The sequence below is a fragment of the Sycon ciliatum genome, chromosome 1, assembly GCF_964019385.1.
Source record: "Sycon ciliatum chromosome 1, ocSycCili1.1, whole genome shotgun sequence".
NCBI classification, from domain to species: Eukaryota; Metazoa; Porifera; class Calcarea; order Leucosolenida; family Sycettidae; genus Sycon; species Sycon ciliatum.
In genome coordinates, this window is record NC_088643.1 from 95,043,984 (window position 1) to 95,068,584 (window position 24,601).

Below are 24,601 nucleotides of genomic sequence, written 5' to 3' on the forward strand. Positions count from 1 at the left end.
AAACAGAAACAAAAAAACCGGAGATGCTATATGCAAACCCATCGTATCGTGCTTCTTGGCACGTTCATTCGCTTCCTTGTTATCGAGCACCTCTGCTCGTTTGGTCACTGCGAATTAAAATTAAAATAAGAACAACAACAACGACGACGACGACGACGACGACAACAACAGCAACAGCAGCAGCAGCAGCAACAGCAGCAGCAGCAACAACAACAACAACAACAACAACCCGAAATCTACAAGTCCACGTAGACACACGACAACACACGACATTCATGCACAAAACTAGCGGACCGCTTTGCGCGATACGATGCTCTGCAGCCCCTCCGACGAGTGATACATCAGCGAAGGAGACAGAACGATAAACGGCAACGCAAATGATTCATGACCACTGAATATGAAAGATCAAGGTTCTTCTCGATTTACAGAATTATAAAAGCTCACAAGCGATGTGAGGGAAATGGTGCATTCTTTGGCGGCAATGCCATTTGTTGCGAAAACAAGCGAGGTGAAGCTTCCTCTATCTGCTGTGTCGATTCGTCCATATTGACGCTTCTTTTCTCTCTCGTTGCATGTACTCATGACTTTGGAACGCGACAGCAGGCTGGCCTTAGGGCAGGGTGTGTCACCCGGATATCAAAGAATTAGAAGGCCTCTACTCCTGCTGCCACGTCCAAAAACCTTGAGAGCCCGTATGTCCAGCGTCGACAGCGCGATTTGCGGTTGCTTCCGTTACGCGTTAGCTGTTCTTCTCAGTATGGGAGGAGCGGCGGCGGTAGTAAGTCCTTGTAGCTAGCCTACCTACACCACAGACGTGGACGTACTCGGAGTCGGGATCTTTATTGCTCGTAGGTCTAGCCTTCTTCTTCTTCTAATCTGGGACTAGAAAGAGCTTGGAACAGGATCTACTGACAGGCCGTGCATAACAGTAACACCTTTCCTTATTATTATTATTATTATTATGATGAAATGACCCAAAGGCAATGTGCCTATCGAGGGGTTCATTTGATTGAAAGAACAGTAGATGTAGATGTATGTACAAAGACAAGTAGGGATTGATGAGGAGAGAAATGGGGAAAATCAACTGCAAGGTGGCGGAATTCCGTTGATTGCATAAGCATAGTCAGCTGTAAATTTCCTGAGGGCAGCTTTGAACTTATAGAGCGAGGCTTCCGATGTTAGACTGGGGGGTAAACAGTTCCATAGAATAGCAGTTCGGAACATGAAGAGAGACTTAGACAATGATTTAAATTTGGGAAGAATGATTTTATTTGGTCGTCGCTCACTATTCGTAATCTTGAAATGGAAATCAGCAAGGTAATCACGATGATGGAAAACATATCTGTGAAAAGTAGTGAGACTGATGATTTGACGACGATAGGCTAGTGACTCTAGGTAGCATTTAGAATTTAAGACAGATTTGGAAGAAGTGTAATCAAATGCAATTTTTTTCTTTTTCAGTAGAGCTCTAGCAAACCTCGCCTGTAATTGATCAAGAGTGGTCATGGGTTTCTTATTAGATCCAAACGACCACACCGTACAGCTATATTCGATCACAGGTCTTACGAACCCTTTGTACAGTATGATCATTGCCGAAGGCGTAAGTTGCTGGGACATTATTGACAGTAGGTGCACTCGATATCTGAACTTCGAAGTTATTGAGGCGACATGTTTGCGGAAATCCAGGTTGTCGGTCAAGGTGATGCCAAGATGTTGCAGTTCAGAAACCACCGTTAATGGCTCATTGTACATTTGGTATTGGATTCCTGCAGTAGGTGTATCATTGATAGCTCTATGGCACAGCACGGATGTCTTGCTTGCTGAGAATTCACCTCCATTGTTCCTGCTCCATGTTTGACATGCATCGAGATCAGACTGCATGTTCGCTCTACTGGCGAGGATGTCTTCAGGTTTGTAAGCCAGTAGGAGGGTGACATCATCTGCAAATAGATATTGCGTGCAATGTTGCATAGCGTTGGGCAGGTCATTTATATAGAGTAGGAATAGGAGTGGTGAAAGGTGGGAACCTTGAGACACTCCGCAGTTGATGCTCCGCTTCTTCGATTTAGTGCTATGTACCTTCACTTCAATTTGTCGATCCCCTAAGAAGCTCTTCAGCCATTTTACTGACGAAGCTGTAGCAATCTTACCGAATTTCTTTAGGAGTATAGAGTGGTCGACCCGGTCGAAAGCTTTCCTGAAATCTAGAGATATCAGGTCAAAATTAGTGCCATTATCAATATTTACAGCCATTGATTGGGTTAGCAAGATAAGTTGGTCCGTTACAGACTTGTTGCGTACATATGCGAATTGACCTTTACAAATTACACCATGGGTCATCAAGTATCGAAGTAGACGTTCCGAGAGAATCTTTTCCATTAGTTTCGCTATGCATGGGAGAAGGGATATAGGTCTGTAATTGGTAGGCTCTTTGGCGCAACCTCTATTCTTGTACACCGGTATTACAGTGGATGATTTTTGATTGATTGATTGATTTTATTTTACTTCGCAAGTTCAAACGGGTTCCTGGCCCAGTTATATGAAAGCGAAGGATAGAATTTGCCAAAATCCTAATGAGCAACAGCATAGGCAATATTATCATAGAAGTGGAGTACTATGCGAGCGAGAATACTGAGAAGAAAGGAACATGTCAAAACCTGACGAAACACAACCTATTTCAGGCATACATAAGGAAGGCAGGCTAGCTTAAAATCTTGCAATCTGGATACGGTGCGCACCTCTCTAGGCAAACTGTTCCACAGCAATGCTCCTGCGGTGGCGAATCTCGTTTGGCCACACCGACTGCGAGCTGGCTGGCTGAGCAGACCATTGGCATGCTGATGGCGCGTACTTCTGCCGCTTTCCAGGAGGACGGGAACACACCATCATCAGACATCAAGGCTGTAGTTGAACAACACTGATAGTGATTGGGAAAGGATGTCTGCGAATTGCTTTAGTATACGGTTTGTCAGGTTGATGTCTGATGATGATTTATGTTGTTGCAGCCTCTTTGCTGCATCGAAGACTTCAATAGGGCGTATGTTTCCGAATCCAAATTTGTTTCCATCGACGTCGGCTTCATTGATTGTTATACTAGTTGCTACAGTATTCGGCGGCGTTGACTGAGTGGTGCATTGGCGGGCAAAGAAGGTACACAGCGTTTCGGCCTTCGCTTGATCTGTTTTGTGAATTTCATTGCCGTTCTGCAGGTCTGGAATTGCCTTTTTATTTGTTTGGTCAATATTGCATATTGCTTTGGCACGTTTCCACCACGCATAGCCACCCTTTCTTTCCTTGCCAAGCATTGTGTATCCGAGCGTTGACAAGTATGTGTCCTTGGCGGCTCTTAATGACCGGTGGTACAGGTTGCGCGAGAGTTTGTATGCAGCTCGTAAGGAATCGTTGAGTGGCTCCTTTCGGTGGAGCACATAGAGGCGGTTAGTTCGCTGACGTTGCGTCTTAAGTTTTTTTGTGAACCATGGTTGGTTCGACTGGGTGTTTTTCCGGCGTGTGATGGTCGTTGCTGCCTGAATTGCCTGGTCCAGCAGTGCAGAGTAAGCCATGCATCTGAAACTGATGTGCACGTTGGTGCCCTGCATGCATTCGGTCAATGGTAGTGTGCTCAGTTTCTGCCTGAGGAGGTGCATGTCAACCTTTCTGGAGACTGCGGCTGCGTTGACAGTACTTCTAGAGTGGCGTTTCTCTGGTGGAGAAAATGCGCAAAATAGAGGACAGTGGTCTGCAATGGGCATGGATGTGTAACATGAAGTGACAAGATGGGGCATATTAGTTAAAATCAGGTCTAGGGACGGATTAGAATCTTTAGTTGGCCTCGTTCCATGGTTCTTGGAGACCATAGTGAAGCCATAGTCGTCAAAGGCGGACTGCATGTGTCTACCTGCAGTGTTCGTAGGGTCTGCGTTGTTCCACTCATTGTTCTTGGAGTTAAAATCTCCCACGACAATTACTGGACGGGTGTCAACGAGGGGGTGAAGAGGACTGAATGAGTTGCAGAATGCAAGACTATCGTGTCTTGGAGGACGGTACATACAGGAAATGATTGTAGCTCCTGTTTCGACAGTTATCATCTCTGAATTGTTGCACTCTAGATCCCGGCGGCGCATAGCACAAAGGGCGGACGAAGAGAAGACTGCTACCCCACCACCACCCAAGTCGCTCCATGTAGTGCTGCACTGGGACCGGTCACGACGGAACAGGTCGTAACCCGGTATCTTAATGATCTCGTCTGGGATACACGAATTTAGCCACGTTTCCGTTATACACAAAATGTCTACTTTATGGTGGTCAAGGAGGTCTGTAATATCAGCCAATTTATGTTTCATACTACGACAGTTCAGGGTACATATCCGAATGCAAGAATTATTGTTATTGTTGTGGGGGGATGCGTTTACTGGTGTGGTATCAGGTGGAGGTTGTTCTCTTACAAACGTTGAGTGGGGTTGGGCACGATAGGTGCGAGGCATGAAAACTGGTGCATGGGGATTGAGTGGGAACACGGTCGTGGCTGCTGTTGAGCGGGGTTGGGCACGATAGGTGCAAGGTATGAAGACTGGTGCATGGGGGTTGAGTGGGAACAAGGTCGTGGCTGCTGTTGAGCAGGGTTGGGCACGATAGATGCGAGGTAAGAAGACTGGTGCATGGGGATTGAGTGGGAACACGGTCGATTAGTTGGTGGCTGTGGGCCTATTTGCCTCGCTGAAGTCCCATGGCCGAACCTGAATGGGCGCTGGCCAAAACCCATCTGCCTCGATGGCTGCACATTGGTCTTCACGGACTGTAAGCCTTGCAGCTTTTGTGCCTACATGCTTGCGAGAAGGAAAGGTGCGGCAAGCTGTGGGTGTGATGCCATTCTGGACACAGTGGGACGTTATGGAGTCTGCGTCGCAACTGTCATCAATATTGCCAACAAAGTATACTTTTCGCAGGGAGCCAAGAGAACCTCTCAGTTTGCGGCTGGTAACTGTAGTCCATTGCTCGTCGTGTTGCTGGTATTGGTGGTGTTGCTGGTGCTGTTGTTGCTGCTGCTGCTGCTTCTGGCGCTGTGGTTGTTGTTGTGGTTGTTGTTGTTGTTGTTGTCGCTGTTATCACACTCCCTTCACACTCCCTTCACACTCCCTTCACACTCCCTTCACACTCCCTTCACACTCCCTTCACACTCCCTTCACACTCCTTTCACACTCCCTTCACACTCCCTTCACACTCCCTTCACACTCCTTTCACACTCCCTTCACACTCCCTTCACACTCCCTTCACACCTTGCCCTACTCAAGTTGTTAACTTCTATCAATTCCCTGCTATTTCTCGCACCATTACTGCATTAGTTCTAGTCCTTCCGTATACAGTAGCAGTTTGCTTGCTGACCAACAAGACCGTGTCTTATTCTTCAGCCAGCGTTTACACCGTGCTACTCTCGCTTGCATGCTTGCACTCGCCCAGGGATAAGGGGCAGCACGTGCATGAGGGAGTCGTGAAACTGAACCACCACCCCCTTTTTTCTTTTCTCTTTTTCTTGAAGACTCTCGGCACTAGCGGCAAAGCCCACCCATACACGCCGGGGCCCGGCAAGCCACAGGGTCCGGGCTCCGATCTGTGGTGCACCGTTGGTGTATTTTTCTTTTTGTATTTACCGGTATGTGTCCGTGTGTTCATGCCTGTCTACACTGGGTAGACTATCATGATTACTACGTGACCATTCCTAAGGATTTGCAAATTCTATTGCAGCCCATTATGATCGGAGTTGCAATCAGCCCCATGCTGAGTATGAGCAACTCACCACCCCCCTCTCCCTCCCTCCCTCTGCCTCTCTCCATCTGTCTCTCTTTGTCTCTGTCTGTCTGTCTGTCTGTCTGTCTGTCTGTCTGTCTGTCTGTCTGTCTGTCTGTCTGTCTGTCTCTCCTCTGTCTGTCTGTCTGTCTGTCTGTCTGTCTGTCTGTCTGTCTGTCTGTCTGTCTGTCTGTTTGTCTGTCTGTCTGTCTGTCTGTCTGTCTGTCTGTCTGTCTGTCTCTCCTCTGTCTCTCTTTCTCTACCGTCTTGTCCTCTTTTCTCACTCACACTTCACAGCTACAGTCAATGCATCCGGCACAGCTATGCTTCAAGTTTACTCTACATATTATTTTGAATGCCATCAAAATCAATTTGCGGTGCTAAAACTAAATAAAAAAGAGTGCCGTACTGGTCTGGACAGCACCCGCCACAACTGTAATTCGTTATGGGAGTAAAGAGCCAAAAACTTGCTAGGAAATTGTTTTAGTTCACAATCAAAACACTACAAACCTGGGCCTGGGTCATGTGCACAAGAGCAGCAATAGCTACAATCATCAGCATCACTGATTAATTTATGATCAGCGTCATCATCCGATCATCAATAGCAGCAACAACAGCAACAGCATTCATAAAAGCAGAAGCAATGGCAACATTGCCAAATGTACATGATCCACACTGACTACCCTTCAACCTGCCCTTGCTCAAATAAAAGCAAACATTCTACTATGATGCTGGTTTCAGGCACCAGGGTATGGGCACAGCCATACAACACACCAGGGTATGGGCACAGCCATACAACACAAGCATGTATTTTAAAATGACATAATGCTTGTAGCAATACTATGCACCGTGTATGCGCGTTCATGCATGTACGAATACTAGTAGACCGAAGCATAAATTACATACAAGTACATAACAGTATTCTTACACAAAATATGATAATTTGATAAGCACGGCAGATTGACACTATTTACAATATACGATGTTGACAAGTACAACGGAGACATTACTCATTAGAGTACGGCAAGTGACAGTGTGTTTGAGGAGGCAGTGAAGCAACACAGCAAGAACAACGGGCCTGTTCTTGCAGCAGCACACTGGGTACTGCCATGCTCTTACTCTCATGGAGAAGGAAGGACAATGGAAGACAATGAAGGATAGAGGTTTCGATTACCTTGTCCGCAGAGACAGAGCCAAGTCTTTGGCCCAGTGCAAGATGCCACGGTGGCGGTATGCTTATGACATGGTGTTGACGGCTGAAACACACTTTGCCATGGTGGGAGATGAACGACTGATCACGTCAGTCATGTAGAAATCAGCCAGCGTCTGCAGCTCTGGAGCAAGTGGTTGAGTGGAAGAGGCGGCGGCAGATGAGGACTTGGCCTACAATACGGCACACAGCGGGGGAGCATGGGATAAAACCGACACATCATGAGAACACACTTAGACGTTGTGCAGTTCTGCTCAATGAAATCTGATGTGCAGCAGCCCCAGACCTACCAACACTGCCGGGCTGTGCACGTGTAAGTTCATCACACATCACCCACCTGCACACCGACTGTCGCCATGTTATCTACACATCTTACATTCTGCCTATTTTTGATTACTGCTGCATAATTTGGGCTGGCATTTCTAAAACACTGATTGCTCGACTCGAAGTTATGCATAGGCGTCTTTTGAAAATATTATTTCGGCTTCCTCGCCTGACTCCAAGCGCAGACTTATACCGCCTTGCTTCTGCTGTGCCGCTCTCGGTCCGCGTGCGTTTTTTGGCATGCCAGACAATTCATAAAATTAAGCTGGGCATTGCTCCTCTTCATGCTCTCTCCTGCCTAAGCTGGTTTGCTCAATCTCAAGACATGCGCACCAGAAACTCTCTCCGCTTCCCTATTGCGCGGTCTGCCTCTATGCAAACATCTCCTCTCTTCCTTGCTTACCGCCATTGGTCTCTCCTCCCACAACATCTAAAATCCTGCCAATGTTACAATACATTCACACAGCTACTGCAGAATGCAACATACTAGTTGATATCCAGCCCTGCCCTAGCTTCTTTTGCTTTTCAGTTCCCCTTTCATTCTTTTTCTTTCCCCCCCTCTAGCTGTATTACCGCCATGGCTGGCTATCGCCCACATCACCATTTCATTGGCTAGTGCCACGTGATTGTGAATAAATAATAATAATAATAAATAAAAAGTTATAGGGTGAAAATGTATTTCATCATTTCATTGAGCAAGACTACTCGGCTGTGTGTATAGAGTACACATCACCAGTATGATATACAATACTAGTAGCACCTAGTACTGGTAAGCACAAGCAAGCATATAGAAACCCTACAAAACATACACACATAAACATGCATAAACAAACACAAACACACATGAACACATATGACCCATTTGAGTGAGTTCTTCAGTACAAACTCTGCTGCAGACCGATCACAAGAATATACCCCCACCCCCACCCTACCCGGAGAGAGCAACTCCTACACAAAGTTCTGTCCTGATACATTTTAACATAACAATGTCATGGTTACAACACAGCGCTCCTTGTAAGCGTGATTTCAAACGTCTTTTTCTATAAAAGTGTTAGAGGGTTCTATGTGTCTACTTGCACACGTTGTACAGGATGAGACTTCAGAATGTTTACCAGTGCCGGTTCCACAGAGACAGCTGTGAAACACAAACTGCACTGACTGTTTAAGCTGTGTGTTGCCTGGATACAGACAGCAGCAGCACTACAGCAGCGGCGGCAAAGGCAAGCATGGAACCGCAGTGTGGGGACAGCAGCAGTACTACAGCAGCGACTAGCCAAGCATGGAATAGTGTGAGCTGTGTGAGGACAGCAGCAGCAGCACGTACCGAGGAGACAAGTGAGCTGGCCAGCGAGAAGAAGTTAGCCAGCTCCACATCACCATAGCGCAGCAAGCTGGGAGAGATCTCATTGAGGCGTGCTCGCATCTCATTCAAATCACTGTACTTCAGCGTCACACCACTGATCTGCAACCACGGCCAAGAAGAGCATCATATAAATTATCGCCACCATAGAGAGGCCACATCATACAGCAGAAGGGGTTGAAGTCACGGAGCACTCTGCTGGGATTTTACTCAATTTACTGTCATACCAACAGACTTGATAAAAAGAAGAGTTCAGTACACATTCATGGTATGTATGCACCATACACGCTCTAAACACATAGTTAGGCTTACTGGGTCACAGATGTTTCTTTCCAATGCCTCCACCAAGCAACCAAATACTTCAAAAGTAGATGATTAAACCTACGCAACGGTAAACAATGTATAAGTATACGATGCAACAGGAAGCCATGCAGCCATGTGGCTTGAGGCACACCGCTGTACATCTACATGTACTTACTTCTGAAAGTGCTCGCACAATTTCCCAATCTTCACGAGCCAGGCCCGGTGGAGTTACAGCAGTTCTGAGATGGCACAGGAGCACAGAGCCCGGCACAGTACAGAGCACAGAGCCTATTGCGTTGGGATTTCGAGTATTTCATCACTAAAAGCGATATTACAATGGCCGATACTGCATGCAATGTATGCAAGTGGGGTATGAAAAGATTCAGTGCGTCGTACACAGATGCGCTGCATACTTGGTTACGGAGTGGGTCTAAGTTAGGTGCAGTGTACACCTGCATGTGTACACTGACGTCCGTGGTACATGCTCTTTTGCATGAATGGACATGGTATTCTAAATTGTATGCGACATGGATGCAGTTCACTTCGTTGCAAAACCTATGTAACTACTTGAAATCACAACAATAACTATATCCGATGCAAAAATGATGTAATATGGTCTTTTGAACAATGACTGCGTAGGTACACTGAGAGGGCTGTGCCCCACCAGCCTGTGCAGTGTCACAGGAAGTGTGAGTTTCCAAGTCTGAGGAAAATGTTTAGCGGTCTCTGCTGGGATGACAGCTACACCATAACTCAGTGGTTGGAGCATCGCTGGCCTCAAGCCAAGGTCCCGGGTTCAAGTCCTGGTGGTGACAGTCAATTGTTTTCTTCAGTTTTTTCCCTTTTCCATCCCCTCACCAAAAGAATTTTGATCACTATATCTAGGCGATATTTATTTGTTATAAATGCTAACAGCGCGTTGCAGCTCAAATGGCCGGTGAACAAACACCTAGTCATTGCAAAAAAAACGCACACATATTCCTCGCAAAATCTGCGCAGATGTAAAGACTCCGCATCGCTGGAGAATTGTGCCTGCCTGCCTACATGGAGCTAAGCAAAGGTCGAGATAGACTACCTCGAGGAGCTATGGAGACGTTGCAGCAGCGATTCCCTCACCTAAATCTCACAGCGTGGACAGTTCAGAGGATCGTCACGCAGTACAAGAAGCAAGCCCGTGACAATGAAACTGCAGAAAACGTTCGACTCACCAGACGACGTGCAAGCCTTTGTGGCGGCCGGGGAATGATTCTGCTAGCCAGCAAGCTCATCGAAATAAATGATTGCGACTAAGAACGGCTCCCCTGCAAGATGCAACCTTTTGAGGAGGCAGCAGTGTACGAGTTGTTTATTTGGTGTGTGTATGTGTGTGTGTGTGTGTGTGTGTGTGTGTGTGTGTGTGCGTGCGTGCGTGCGTGCGTGCGTGCGTGCGTGCGTGCGTGTGTGTGTGTGTGTGTGTGTGTGTGTGCTATACATTTATGCAGTTGTTGCATGCATGTTCGTGTATACATGTAACTAGTAGTGAGTCAGTCTTGGTCTTCAGCTTTTTGATGTGCTGCATAGTTTGCTACGTAGTTTTTGTTTCATTATAATTATTTTGCTGCTTGAGCTTAGTTTAGGTTTATATTAATTTTTGTGTTATGTTCTTGTTTGTTTTCCGAGGACGGAAAATTATTTGAGGGGGGGGGGGGGGGGGAACAGTGTAGTAGACGGACTTTCCACCGTATCATACCGTATGTACCGTATATCGATAGACTTACCATACCGTATATAGTACGTTATTTTGTGTACGTATAATAAACACCGATGTCGTAGTGTTTATGGGAATATAAACACTGCTATAAAAACTGAGGCGTAGCCGAGGCAGTAATGAGTAATGAGTACAGTAATGAGCAGTAATGAGTACCAGCGCTGAAGCGCTACCGTGGTCTCCGCCGAGATGTTGGAGAAGGCATTCAGGTAACAGCGAAGACGATCAGGGACGCGGAGAAGCTTCTCCGTGACATACGACATCACGCGTCGATCGACCTGCCACTTGGTACGGTTTCAGCGGTGATGAGTCGAGCGATGGCGACCCAGACTGAGACTCTACTCCCACTAATCGATCCTGTAGATATTGTTGATATGTCGATTGAATGTGTTGAAGTGTTTCTCTTCCAAAAGAACACATTCCTTGAAAACTCATGTGAAAAAGCCACGAAGTTTTTGTTTCCGCAGGAAGTAGCTCTGCACTGCGCGTATTGCACAGTCACATGCACAGCACGCTTCTGCACGCTGCACTGATTCGAATGACACCATACACGCATTTGTCAGGCATACCTATAGTCAGTTTCAAAAAGATTAGCAATCCTGGCGATCGCCCGGGGAGTTTGCCGTCTTACCGTATGAGCGCTCGAGCGCTGCCTGGAAAAACCCACTGTGAACTCGAAGAAATATTCCGCGCGAAACCATGAAGATGACAACTCACTGACGTCGGTACTCGTACAATACATGTTCGTCTGGTTTACAACAAACGAGTTCTTCCTCGTATCGATATGGAGTCAGAGAGGACATGTCGAAAGTGTGGTAAATTTTGACGAGCGGGATGCGTCCCAATTCGTTTTGTGACCATGCCGCGGATGCAATTTACTCTCACGATGTGACGAAAACGGCATCGACACAGACTCATTCCCATGTGGCAAAGCTATCCGTGTGACTTCGACGACATTTTGAGAAAAGCAGACGCCTGTGAAAGCAGATAGAAGACGGCGTTGACTCCTAAATTCAAATAAATTGGCGATCTTCAACTACTAAAATAATTCTCAAACAGAAATCGATCGATTGATGTGCCAGGGTATTCAACAACACGTAGCTACAGCGCAATGACTTCCGTGTTCACACACACGGTTTCAGTGTTGTGTGTGTTCACAACTTCACATGGCGTGAGCCAGTCAAGTGTCAGTTCGGCAGGAAACGCGAGCTCCAACAACAAGTCGTTTGGCGCAGCCACCTTCTTTGTCAACACCAGCGTGATCACCAAAACAATGAAAAAATGAAGAAAAAAGGTTTGACTTGAAGATTTGTTGGGATTTGAACTCACAACTGTCTTCATTGTCAGCAGACAGCATTCATAACCACAAGGCCAAAAAGGAAGGGATAAATCGTGGGTTTTGATAACAAATCGATACTGGCTTCCAGGGCAAATTATAAACCATGGGAAAAGGCCAGAAACCTGGCCGAAATTCTAACTCCTTAACGGTTGGTCCAATTGTTCCGAAACCTTCACAGAACAATTTGCCGTGCCCTAACAAGCCATTTTATGTACTTTGTTGTTCAAATTTCACTTATCTTCATACTTTTTAAGACCCAAACTTGATTGCTAATCTTTTTGAAACAGACTGTAAGTATGCATATCGCCTATTGTAATAATATCGCCTATAGTGATATTTTCACGAAAATCAAACACCAACGCTATAGCCGATCCGTACTGTACTGTAAATCATGAATATGTAACGAACAAGTAAATCTAACGAGTTAACGAGCAAAGATTTGTCGTCATTTTAAAATTCGTTTAAAAGTATGATTTGGGCCTCGCACGATTGAAATCGATCATTTCACATTATGGCATGCAGCGCGTGTTCAACGGATCGTAACTCGGTCAAGTCTCAACGGAATTCAACAATCGAAAGATCTAGATGATAGCAGAGACGCTCAGCAGTCGGCTCGAACAACTCCGAAGTCTTTCAGATGAATTTTGACGAAGCGGCAGGAGATCGAAAAATTTGAATTTTGTTACGCTCTTTACGGGTCGTCTGTAATTTTTGAAAAATTAAAAAATCCGTCTTCGTGCAAAATTGTCTCTGACCCACCCACCCCCATTTTTCCGCCATTAATTTTTCGATTTTTACCGGTGCCCAGCTCGAAAATCAGAACTCCTGACCCCATGTTTTCTGACTGCACCTACAGTGTAGATGTATGTCAAGTACTAGTAGCTAGTAGCTATGTACAGTGAGTAGTAGGTCTACCAACGGCCATGCACGTCCCAACATGAAAAGTCTGAAAAGTCATGTATATCATAGTAGATTCTGGTGTTTGCGACAATCGATCCTACACTACGTCTACAGTACACTACACAGTCAGTGCAACAAGTGTATGAAAGTCCGGGCCTGGAGCAAAAAAAAAAAAGTACGAAAAATCAAAAAATTAAATTCCGCCAGCACTCTTGACGTCCCACCCCCTTTCTGCCTGAGGACGGATTTTTTAATTTTTCGAAAAATACGGACGACCCCTTACGCTGGATAAATTTCATTTTCTTTATTCTCCTGACATCGAGGTATACTGTGATGGACAACAATGAATGTTCTTGACGAGCATTCCTAGTATTATTGCATCTGTCTGAGAAAATCGTTAACTTTTCAAACAGTTAACCTTCGAAAATCAGAAAATCGTTAACTTTGCGGGTCGTTCAAATAATATGATTTACAGTACCCCAAGTTAAAGTGGTGAATACGGAGATATATTCCCCAGTTATAGATCACAGGAATTAGTGGGGGTTAATATGAGCTGGGTATAACTCGTGTGTACGTCATGTTGGTGCATGCGCGTGTTGCTGTGGTGTGAAAAGCAGTCTTCGTCTTGAGTTCGTCATGTCTAGTTGTGTTTCCGTAGTCGTCTTGCAATAAACAGTCTTTTCAAATGTAGTTATCATCGCCCCTTTGTATAAGGGGCGACGGAACTGGGAGCTGGGCTGGGAGCAGGTGGAGAAAAGGCAGTTACAACAGCTTGCGTGACTCTTGCTCCGTCTTTTCAAACTCCAGAGTTTTTTCAGTTCTCTTCAGACTTCCTTGTCCTACGTGACATCGTCGTTTCAGTTCTCTCTTGTTGCCTAGTTGTGGTGTCCAGTCCCTGGGCGGGCTGGAATTCTGAGTGCAGTATACAGATCCGTCGAGTGATTTTCTCAAAATTTCCCACGCCTAGGCAAGAGATGTCGCGCAGGTCCGCCAGGGCGTCTTCTAGCCCCTACGCTAGAGCAACATCCTCCTCTGCTCCTGGACAGGTGGTACCCATACCTGGCATCACCCAAGCAGGAGCCCACGCCCAAAACCTCACACCGCCTGGTGTTCCATCTGTACCTGGCCAAGTACCTCCGCCTTCGATGCCGGCCGGCCAACTACCCCAGCCCATGCTGGCAAGCCAGATCTCTACCGCCGTTGCTGTTGCTATTCAGCCTCTGGCCGACAACGCCGTCGGTATATCAAGCTGAAAGCTGTAACTGAAGCATCGCCGCCGTGACCGCCTGTCATAGGCAATCAGCAAGTAGGACAAGGAGAAAGACGATGTTCGGAGACAATAGCAATGTTGCACACAGTGAGGAGAAGTGGTGGTACTTGATGATCGACACGGTGTAGTGTGCCTGCAGACCACCCACACACTGTGCTGAATGAGAAAGGAGAGACTAAATGCGGTGTCATCATCAACATGCCTGCAGACACACGCCGCGTGTATCACAAAGGCCGGATGCCAAAGGTGATGCTTTTAGCAGTCATGGCAAAGTCGCGTGCAGAGTACGGCTTTGATGGAAAAGTTATATTTCTCGGAGCGAGTGAGGCGAGAAATGATTTCTCGTGCAACAAAATTATTTTTCTTGCGAATATGGAATCTGATGTTTTCTCTTTTTGTTGCCGTTCTTTTTGCCTGACTCCTTCAGTCAGTTTTTTGTGTCTCACCAGTGTCCCCACCCTCCCACCCTTCATGTCTGCCCATCTTCTTCCATTTCTTTCCTGGCTGCAGATATGTTGTGCCTGTTTTTATGCTGCCATGTTGCCACTTGGGGTTATACACCCGGTTTTTTCCCTCATTCGTGCGTCCGTCGGCGCGAGGGTTTTTTCCCGGCTAGCTCAGTCCAGAGAAATTAATCTGACGGTCCCAAGTGGTGCTTGTCCTGGCTTATTTATGTTAGATGAATGTACTAATTCTTTCCTCCTGGGGTCTGTCCCCCTGTTGTTGCTCCTAGTTTTCTTCTGCATTCCGGTTCACATCTGGCTGCGGCCTACTACCCTCACTCTGTCAGCTCCTGCCTCTATCGTCTGGGTCCATGTCGTTATGTCGGTGTATGTGGAGCGAGAAGTAGGCATCTGGCCTGTCAAATCTGTACGAAAGGCCAAATGCAGTTATGCCAAAACCGGCACAGTGGCTGGTGAAACTGACATCATAGATAGCGTAACGGTAGCTGCTGAGGAGTACAGGCGTGTTCTGCAAACTACGCGGAAAGAGATGTGGTGGTTTGGAAAGAATGTTGGCGGCACTCCAGAGGCTGGATCGACTCTGTAGTCTGTACATGTACTATCAACACGACAGAGTCAGGTTGCCACATACAGCTAAAGGAAATGGAGTGCACTGGTCGCGACATGGAAAGAAGTCTGGATTCTCCATCGAGGTTGTCATCCAGTCTGCACATTCACTCGACCTGAATGTGAGAACAACCTTGCCTTCTTCTCCACGGAGCACTGCGGGCTGCTTAGTCACCTAAATCCTGGTGATCAGGTCCTGGCTGACGGTGGTTTCACTGTTGAAGACAGGGTTGGTATGTTCTGTGCAGAGTTGGCGATGCCCACAATTACGAAGGGGAAGAAGCAACTCTCAAGGCTGAAATTGGACAGTGTCCGCGACAAGTATCACGCGTCCGTATCCATGTGGAGCGAGTAATTGGAATGCTTCGCCAGAAATACACAACATTCTCTGGTACTCTGCCCATTGCTTTCCTCATGCAAGACGAAAAAGTTACATCTTGTGCACTTATTGACAAGGTTGTCATCGTGTGCTGTGCTCTGTGCAACTGTTGTGAGTCTGTCGTACCTTTCGAGTCGACAATGAGACTATTGTCATGCCCTATTGTCAGGTGATGAGTAAATAATTCGAGAGAGCATAATGTCCGCGATCGATGTCGCTAATTCTCTGATCTTCACCAGTTTCTCGATTCTCTGAACCTGTAAAGCTCACACGTTTCCATACCCTGTCCATCACTATTGAGCGCATGAACCGCCTTTAATTTCATTTCTGGTTCCATTTATTCAGTGGGAATATAGACAAGAATAGCCCGGGGAAACGGACCAAGTGCCCATACCGGGTACCGGATGATGGTACAGATGTTGACTTTCTCATGTTTACTTGGACCGTTTCAGGCTTTATGAGCTAAGTGGCAAATATGACCGCAATCAAATACCCCACCCCACACACACCCAAGCTTTGGATGGATGGCTTTTAAAAAGTTTTAACAAGCCCAAAGACACAAACCTAGTTTGCTGAGCGCGGCCTTCAGTATTTACAAACGTAGCTGTTTTCTCCGTGTACGCCGCACCCGGCAGAATGACGTCAGCGATTGCTGCACCGGCATCTCCATGGTGACCTGAAGAAGAAAAAATAAGTATCACAAACAGAGATTTAGGAGAAGACCACATTTTACCACACAAAGCAACAGCACTACTAGTTCAATAGTCAACCAACTCTCAACAAAATTGTATTGCAGACTCTTCGCAATCTCATCTTCGTCTGCACTTCTACCATCTAGTAGAGGTGAATTGTTGAACCAAACTGGAAACAAGTCTTACCCTGGTAGACGATCATGCAGTCTTTAGAAACACGTTCTCTCAACTTGTCGGGCAGTTCATCCTACAGCACACACACAGAGAAATAAAATGAAGGAAATAGTATTGGAGCTCGTGTTGTCTTCACTGCGAGTCTTGTGCTGTCGTTATCAGTCATGATGCACTTCCACACCGGATCAACGGTCAGACGTTTCGCAAAAGCATACACCTCCATTCACTCCACTCTACTCCGTGCTATTCAGCCGAAAACATCCTAGAAGACACGTGCTGTTGCAGGGGCATGCCCAAACAATATACGAGGCAGATTGTATTGAAATTCTAGTGCACATGTGCTACAGCCGTAGAGGTCAAGTGATGATCTGTGTGCAGCATGATCCCCTACTGTATAATATCAGTGCATGTCACGGTTACATGTCCTCACTGATGTTAGCATGGGCTGCTGCTATGCAGTGGTTGAGTGGCCGTTGTAAAGAAGCGACTCCCCAGGCTTGTCGTTCTCATGATGTCTCCTCCTCTGAGGCATGCATCATCCTTAGTGTGTATTACCACCACACTACGCACCCAGTGCCCACCACACTACACACCACACTACACACATGCACACCACACACCACACTACACACATGCACACCACACTACGCACCCAGTGCCCACCACACTACACACCACACCACACAGTGTATACCTGGACTTGCTGATGTCAAGCAGCACAGTGTGTGGGCTACAGCATGGAACATGCGGTCTGTGTCGCGCATTAAGTTATCACACAACAAGCATGCACAAAAACATAAATAACAAACAAACACACACACACACACACAGATCATAACAAACTTGTATGTAGTCATGAGCACTCACAGCACCCAGCAGGTAGAGCAGCTTGACGCTCTTCAGGTTCTCAGGTATAAGTGTGCGATAACCAATGTCTAAAGCAGCCACCTGACTTGCAACCTAAACACATACACACACGCACGCACGCACAAACACACAAATGCACACACGCACACAAATACATGCACACAAACACACGCACACACACATGCGCGCGCGTGCGCGAAGAAACGTGAACACACACAACAATTCTGTCGGCCACTGTACTTGCTCACTGCTAATTTCTCAAAGTGTTCCGTGCTTGAGAAGACGGGAGAAAAGTAAATTTTGAACTTACAACTCACTCCAACATAGGTATCTAAGATCCTCAGGCTGCGCATCGTCAAGTGGACAGAGCCAGTAATCCGTCTGACAAGTGTTGTTTTCTTCTTTCAGACACGAAACTCCGAGTAACGGCAAGGAAGGATTTGGTTGCACCGTTGCTGTTTGTGAATTGTACGTGTGTACACTATACACACAGTGCCAGCAGCAAAGTACATACCCGCAATCAGGTAATACAACACTGCTAAACACTATACACACAGTGCCAGCAGCAAAGTACATACCCGGAATCAGGTAATACAACACTGCTAAACACTATACACACAGTGCCAGCAGCAAAGTACATACCCGCAATCAGGTAATACAACACTGCTAAACACTATACACACAGTGCCAGCAGCAAAGTACATACCCGGAATCAGGTAATACAACACTGCTAAACACTATACACACAGTGCCAGCAGCAAAGTACATACCCGCAATCAGGTAATACAACACTGCTAAACACTATACACACAGTGCCAGCAGCAAAGTACATACCCGCAATCAGGTAATACAACACTGCTAAACACTATACACACAGTGCCAGCAGCAAAGTACATACCCGCAATCAGGTAATACAACACTGCTAAACACTATACACACAGTGCCAGCAGCAAAGTACATACCCGCAATCAGGTAATACAACACTGCTAAACACTATACACACAGTGCCAGCAGCAAAGTACATACCCGGAATCAGGTAATACAACACTGCTAAACACTATACACACAGTGCCAGCAGCAAAGTACATACCCGGAATCAGGTAATACAACACTGCTAAACACTATACACACAGTGCCAGCAGCAAAGTACATACCCGCAATCAGGTAATACAACACTGCTAAACACTATACACACAGTGCCAGCAGCAAAGTACATACCCGCAATTGTTGAGTCGGGCTCGCTCGTTCGCAGACTGTTAGACAACAACTGGATGGGTTCTGAGATATCTCTTACTTAGACTATCATGATCTCAGACAATACTACAAGACAAAAGCAAAAGGGAAAACCACTCGAAAAACCATGTCCGCCATTCCAACTCTCTCTCTCTCGAACTCCCTCAGCACAAACTCACCACTCACTCGAAGTATGGACAAGCCCGCGCAAAGCAATAAACACGTGACACGCAGATACAGCGCGACACTAAAACACAGCTAACAGTGCACTACATGTAGGTAGTGACAACAATGCAAAGTCAGATACATGGCGACTGATATCATGCAGATCAGTAGCAGTTCAGTTAGTTGAGGTCGAACCTCAACATACCTCCCCTTCTTTCAAAGCAGGAGGGACTAGCAGTTTACAGGTTGAGCCTATCAGGCTGCTTCTTGGCTCGGTCGGATCGACGCGTTGTGACATCGGTCGCTTCCTGGACCGGCATGGGAACTTCGGTGTCCGCTGAGGCGGGCGTAGCGCGGCACGGCTTCACCTGATCAAGATGACGGCGCTGAACGGCACCACCCTCGGTCTCGACGGTGGCTTCATGAGCATTAGCCTCTAACACTGTGGCTCTCTCTGTCGCGCCGGAGGCTTGCTGTACAAAGACTGCGTCACCTTCTGCCAAGTGACGTGGAGCGGTGTGATGCCGTGTGTCATACCTGTCCTTGACAGAGGCCTTCACTGCAGCTTCTCGCACTCTAACGGCTTCATCCAGTTCGTCATCGTCCTCTTCCTCAGATTCTGAACCGGGGCAGCGCAGAGCTTTCAACTGCGTGCGGAATCCACCGCGCAGGAACAGATCTGCCGGAGCATGCCCTGTGGTGGCATTCACCGTGGAGCGGAGGGTACCGAGCGACTCTTGCATCGCTCGCTTGAGGGACGCCTGCGATGACTTTCTGAGATGGCGCTTGAGTGTCTGGTGCAAACGCTCTACCGGGTTTTGCCTTGGGGTGTACGGGACAATACGCTCGTGCTGGATGCCCCAGTCACGAAGCTGGGCTGCGGTCTCTGCACTGACGAACTGGGGACCGTTGTCCGAGATGACGCGCACTGGATACCCGAACATGGTGAACATAGCGCGAAGCGCTGTCACCACCCGCGAGGACGTCTCGCCGGTTAGTTCTGCAACGAGTGGATAGCGGGAGTACAAATCCATCACACTCAGAAACGCCTTTCCACCATAGTAGAAGATGTCAATGGCAACCGTGTGCCAGGGCCGTGGTGGTAGCTCTCTGGGCTGCAGAGGTACCTTTGTCGGTCGAGCTTCGAGCGCACATGGCTCGCAGCTTTGCACGTGCCGCTTCGCTGCGTTGGCCCAACCAGGCCACCACACTGACTCCTGCAGGCGTGCCTTGGTTTTCGGGATGCCGGGATGCCCATCATGTGCCAGCTCGAGTACCTCCGGCACACAACACTCTGGGATGACTAACCTCTCCCCTCGCAAGATGACAAAGTCGTCAGTCTTAGGGTACGGCCATACACTCAACTCGTGGCGAAGACCACGGTACGGTGCCACTGCGGAGGTCGACGGCCATTTGTCAGTCAGGAGAGCTTGGCGCACTGCACATAGCGTCTCGTCCTGGGCTGTCTTGGCGGCTATCTTGCGTCGTTGATCAGGTAGTAGACCGTCAGCACAGGAGATCGCTTGCACGACCAGGAAACTGGTGTCTGCCGGCTCGGTCGGGAAACGTGACAGAGCATCGGCTAGCACGTTGAACTTGCCAGGGCGGAACTGGACTTGGTAGTGAAGGTCTTGCACCTTCAGGATGAGCCGTTGCACCCGTACACTGGCGGCTGACAAGTTGTATGCACGGTCGAACACTTGCAGAAGTGGCTTGTGATCCGACAACACTGTCACGGAAAGGCCGGTGATGAAACTGCGGAAACGCTGCAGGCCCCAGACTATCGCCAGTGCCTCTCTCTCGATCGTAGCGTAGCGGGTTTCTGGTCCAGTCAGTTTACGACTAGCATAGTACACGGGACGCCACTCGTCACCGTCGTGCTTCTGCATGAGGACGGCTCCTAGACCCGTACCAGAGGCGTCGACTTCAACGCGCGTCGGCAGGGTAGGGTTGAAGAGTGCCAGCACGGGCTCGGTTGCAAGGTGTTGTCGCACAGCGGCGGCTGCCTGTGTACATGCTGGAGTCCAGTCCCAGTTTCCAGCGAGCAGAGCTGTCAACGGAGCGAGCAGGTCAGCCAGGTTAGGCACGAACTTAGCTAGGTACGTGGTGAGGCCAAGAAAAGAGCGCAGTTGCGAGACGTTCTCCGGATCAGCCATCTCGTGGAGTGACTTGACCTTGTCCTCACCTGGTCGGACGCCGGAAGCTGAAACTCGATGGCCCAAGAAGGTCAGCTCCGTGACGCTGAATGCACACTTCTTGCCGTTGAGCGTGACACAGTTCGCCTTGAGTGCTGCTTTCACCGCTGCTAGTCGCTTGTCATGCTCCTGTTGAGAAGGAGCGAAGACGAGGATGTCATCCAGGTAAATGAGCACACCCTCAATCGAGCCCAGGATCTGCTCCATCTTCCTCTGGAAGAGCTCAGGACCGCTTGACACGCCAAATGGTAATCGGCGGAACCGGTAGTGCCCCAATGGGGAGGCGATGACAAATGCATGGTGGCAGTCTGGAGTTAGTTCCAGCTGCGAGTAGCCAGACTTCAAATCTAACTTCGAGAATACCGTTGCACCGGACACCTGCGCCAGGAGGTCGTCAGTGGTTGGCAACTGCACACCAGGCCGGCGTACGGCGGAGTTGACTTGTCGCAAGTCGACACACCACCGGACCGTCTTGTCCGGCTTCATCACCGGGACAAGGGGAGAAACGAAATCAGTGGCCTGCACTTCACTAACGGTCTCGACCACACCCTGTTCCGTCCATGCCTGCAGTTGTTCTCGTAATGAGTGGAGCAAGGCCGGAGCCACTCGCCGAGCTGACTGCTGGATCGCTGGTTGACTGGAATCCAAGTGAATCGTCACCGGTCCACGCATAGCTGGGAGCGACGCCAACTCCTCGGTGTCGGCATGAATGCTGATGCCAGCGACAGGTGGTGCCAACAGTCCTAATGCAAGTGACACACCTTCGCCCAGGAGTGCCGGCACTGGCTGCTTGGAGTCGTCAACAACAAAGATAGTCTCTTGTACAGTGAACTGGTTGTACGTGATGCACGCCTCGAAAACACCAACAGGTTTGAGCTGAGACGTTCCTACCGGCCGTAATGGGCAGGGCGATGACGATAGCCGATACTCGCTCGGTACTTGTGACTGAGGCAGGACCGTCACCATGCTGGCCGAATCCACGCGCATAGCCCTTTGGTGCTTGCCATCTAGCACTACCGATCGTAGTGGAAGCACAAATCCAGTTTTCCCGGACCAGACGCTGAAACATTCCGCATCGTCGTCGTCATTGCTGTCATCCATTTCAGCAAGTTTCGGTGAAGACACCTGACTTCTGGACGATGGCGTTGCTGCTGGTCGGGAATCATTTGCCATGGCCAGGCTGGCCGTCATCCCTGGCTTCGTGCTCAGGTACTGGCCTTTCGGCTTGGGCTTCGCTGCGCCGGAACGGCAGACTTGCCCGAAATGCCCTTTCCGTCCACACTGGTGGCACACGGCGTCGGCCGCCGGACAGTGCCGCTTTCCCGGTGGGTGCGTCGCTCCGCAGTACCCACAAGCGGGGTTACTGGTGTATGGAAGGCTGGGTCGGCCTTGTGTCTGGGGAGCGGCGTAGCTGACCTCGACTTCCTTGGCTGGCGTCTCGCGCGCCAACACAACTGCTTGAGCTCGCTTGGCTGCAGCCGTCAGGTCCTTGCCTCCCTCTTGTAACACACTCTTCCGGGCCGCTTTCACAGACAAGCCACGTGCAAACAAATGTACGGCGACTGTGCCGAGTACATCTTTTAGGTCAGCTCCTGGAGTGAGATTGCATACTCTCATCTCTTTCTCGATTCGGACCCGAAACGCCTGAATCGATTCCCCAGGCTGCTGCTCAATGGAGAACAGCTCAGCAAGCCTGGCATCCGTGCTGCGCTGGCTTCCAAAATACTCATCGAAGAGCCCAATTAGTTCCGCGAACGGGTCGTCTGCCTCAGGGATCGTGGGAAATTTCTGCCACAAATAGTAGCTTGCATTTTCTCCTAGATTCGCCGCCGCGGCCAGGTATTGCTTCTTCTTGTTGGTCACCTCGTGGAGCTGGAAGCCGATGTCCAGTTGACTTCTCCACGTCTGGTAATGGTCATGGCCGAGTTCGTGATCTAAGTCCAGCTTGACAGATACGCGGACTTTCGATGCCATTGTTGTCGCCGTCGTCAGTCAGATTTTCGGAACGAGTGCCAAATCCTGTTCACTGCGCCAATGTTGAGTCGGGCTCGCTCGTTCGCAGACTGTTAGACAACAACTGGATGGGTTCTGAGATATCTCTTACTTAGACTATCATGATCTCAGACAATACTACAAGACAAAAGCAAAAGGGAAAACCACTCGAAAAACCATGTCCGCCATTCCAACTCTCTCTCTCTCGAACTCCCTCAGCACAAACTCACCACTCACTCGAAGTATGGACAAGCCCGCGCAAAGCAATAAACACGTGACACGCAGATACAGCGCGACACTAAAACACAGCTAACAGTGCACTACATGTAGGTAGTGACAACAATGCAAAGTCAGATACATGGCGACTGATATCATGCAGATCAGTAGCAGTTCAGTTAGTTGAGGTCGAACCTCAACAGCAATCAGGTAATACAACACTGCTAAACACTATACACACAGTGCCAGCAGCAAAGTACATACCCGCAATCAGGTAATACAACACTGCTAAACACTATACACACAGTGCCAGCAGCAAAGTACATACCCGGAATCAGGTAATACAACACTGCTAAACACTATACACACAGTGCCAGCAGCAAAGTACATACCCGGAATCAGGTAATACAACACTGCTAAACACTATACACACAGTGCCAGCAGCAAAGTACATACCCGGAATCAGGTAATACAACACTGCTAAACACTATACACACAGTGCCAGCAGCAAAGTACATACCCGCAATCAGGTAATACAACACTGCTAAACACTATACACACAGTGCCAGCAGCAAAGTACATACCCAGAATCAGGTAATACAACACTGCTAAACACTATACACACAGTGCCAGCAGCAAAGTACATACCCGCAATCAGGTAATACAACACTGCTAAACACTATACACACAGTGCCAGCAGCAAAGTACATACCCGCAATCAGGTAATACAACACTGCTAAACACTATACACACAGTGCCAGCAGCAAAGTACATACCCGGAATCAGGTAATACAACACTGCTAAACACTATACACACAGTGCCATCAGCAAAGTACATACCCGGAATCAGGTAACACAACACTGCTAAACACTATACACACAGTGCCAGCAGCAAAGTACATACCCGGAATCAGGTAATACAACACTGCTAAACACTATACACACAGTGCCAGCAGCAAAGTACATACCCGGAATCAGGTAATACAACACTGCTAAACACTATACACACAGTGCCAGCAGCAAAGTACATACCCGCAATCAGGTAATACAACACTGCTAAACACTATACACAAAGTACCAGCAGCAAAGTACATACCCGCAATCAGGTAATACAACACTGCTAAACACTATACACACAGTGCCAGCAGCAAAGTACATACCCGGAATCAGGTAATACAACACTGCGAAACACTATACACACAGTGCCAGCAGCAAAGTACATACCCGGAATCAGGTAATACAACACTGCTAAACACTATACACACAGTGCCAGCAGCAAAGTACATACCCGCAATCAGGTAATACAACACTGCTGAACACTATACACACAGTGCCAGCAGCAAAGTACATACCCAGAATCAGGTAATACAACACTGCTAAA

At 48.1% G+C, this 24,601-nt stretch overlaps 1 protein-coding gene across 1 annotated transcript in view; it reads right to left on the reverse strand.

Moving 5' to 3' along the window:
• Positions 1-6,106: 6,106 nt before the first annotated feature.
• The window catches only part of LOC135806626 (NADH-ubiquinone oxidoreductase 75 kDa subunit, mitochondrial-like), a 37,339-nt gene continuing 18,844 nt past the window's right edge, over positions 6,107-24,601 (reverse strand). The window contains exons 19-24 of the mRNA XM_065320850.1: positions 17,420-17,512; positions 16,565-16,625; positions 16,251-16,362; positions 9,157-9,220; positions 8,643-8,780; positions 6,107-7,167 (exon numbers count right to left, since the gene is read on the reverse strand). Of these exons, the coding sequence (XP_065176922.1) occupies positions 7,021-7,167; positions 8,643-8,780; positions 9,157-9,220; positions 16,251-16,362; positions 16,565-16,625; positions 17,420-17,512 (615 nt within the window). The 3' untranslated portion in view covers positions 6,107-7,020. The remainder of the gene's footprint in view (positions 7,168-8,642; positions 8,781-9,156; positions 9,221-16,250; positions 16,363-16,564; positions 16,626-17,419; positions 17,513-24,601) is intronic.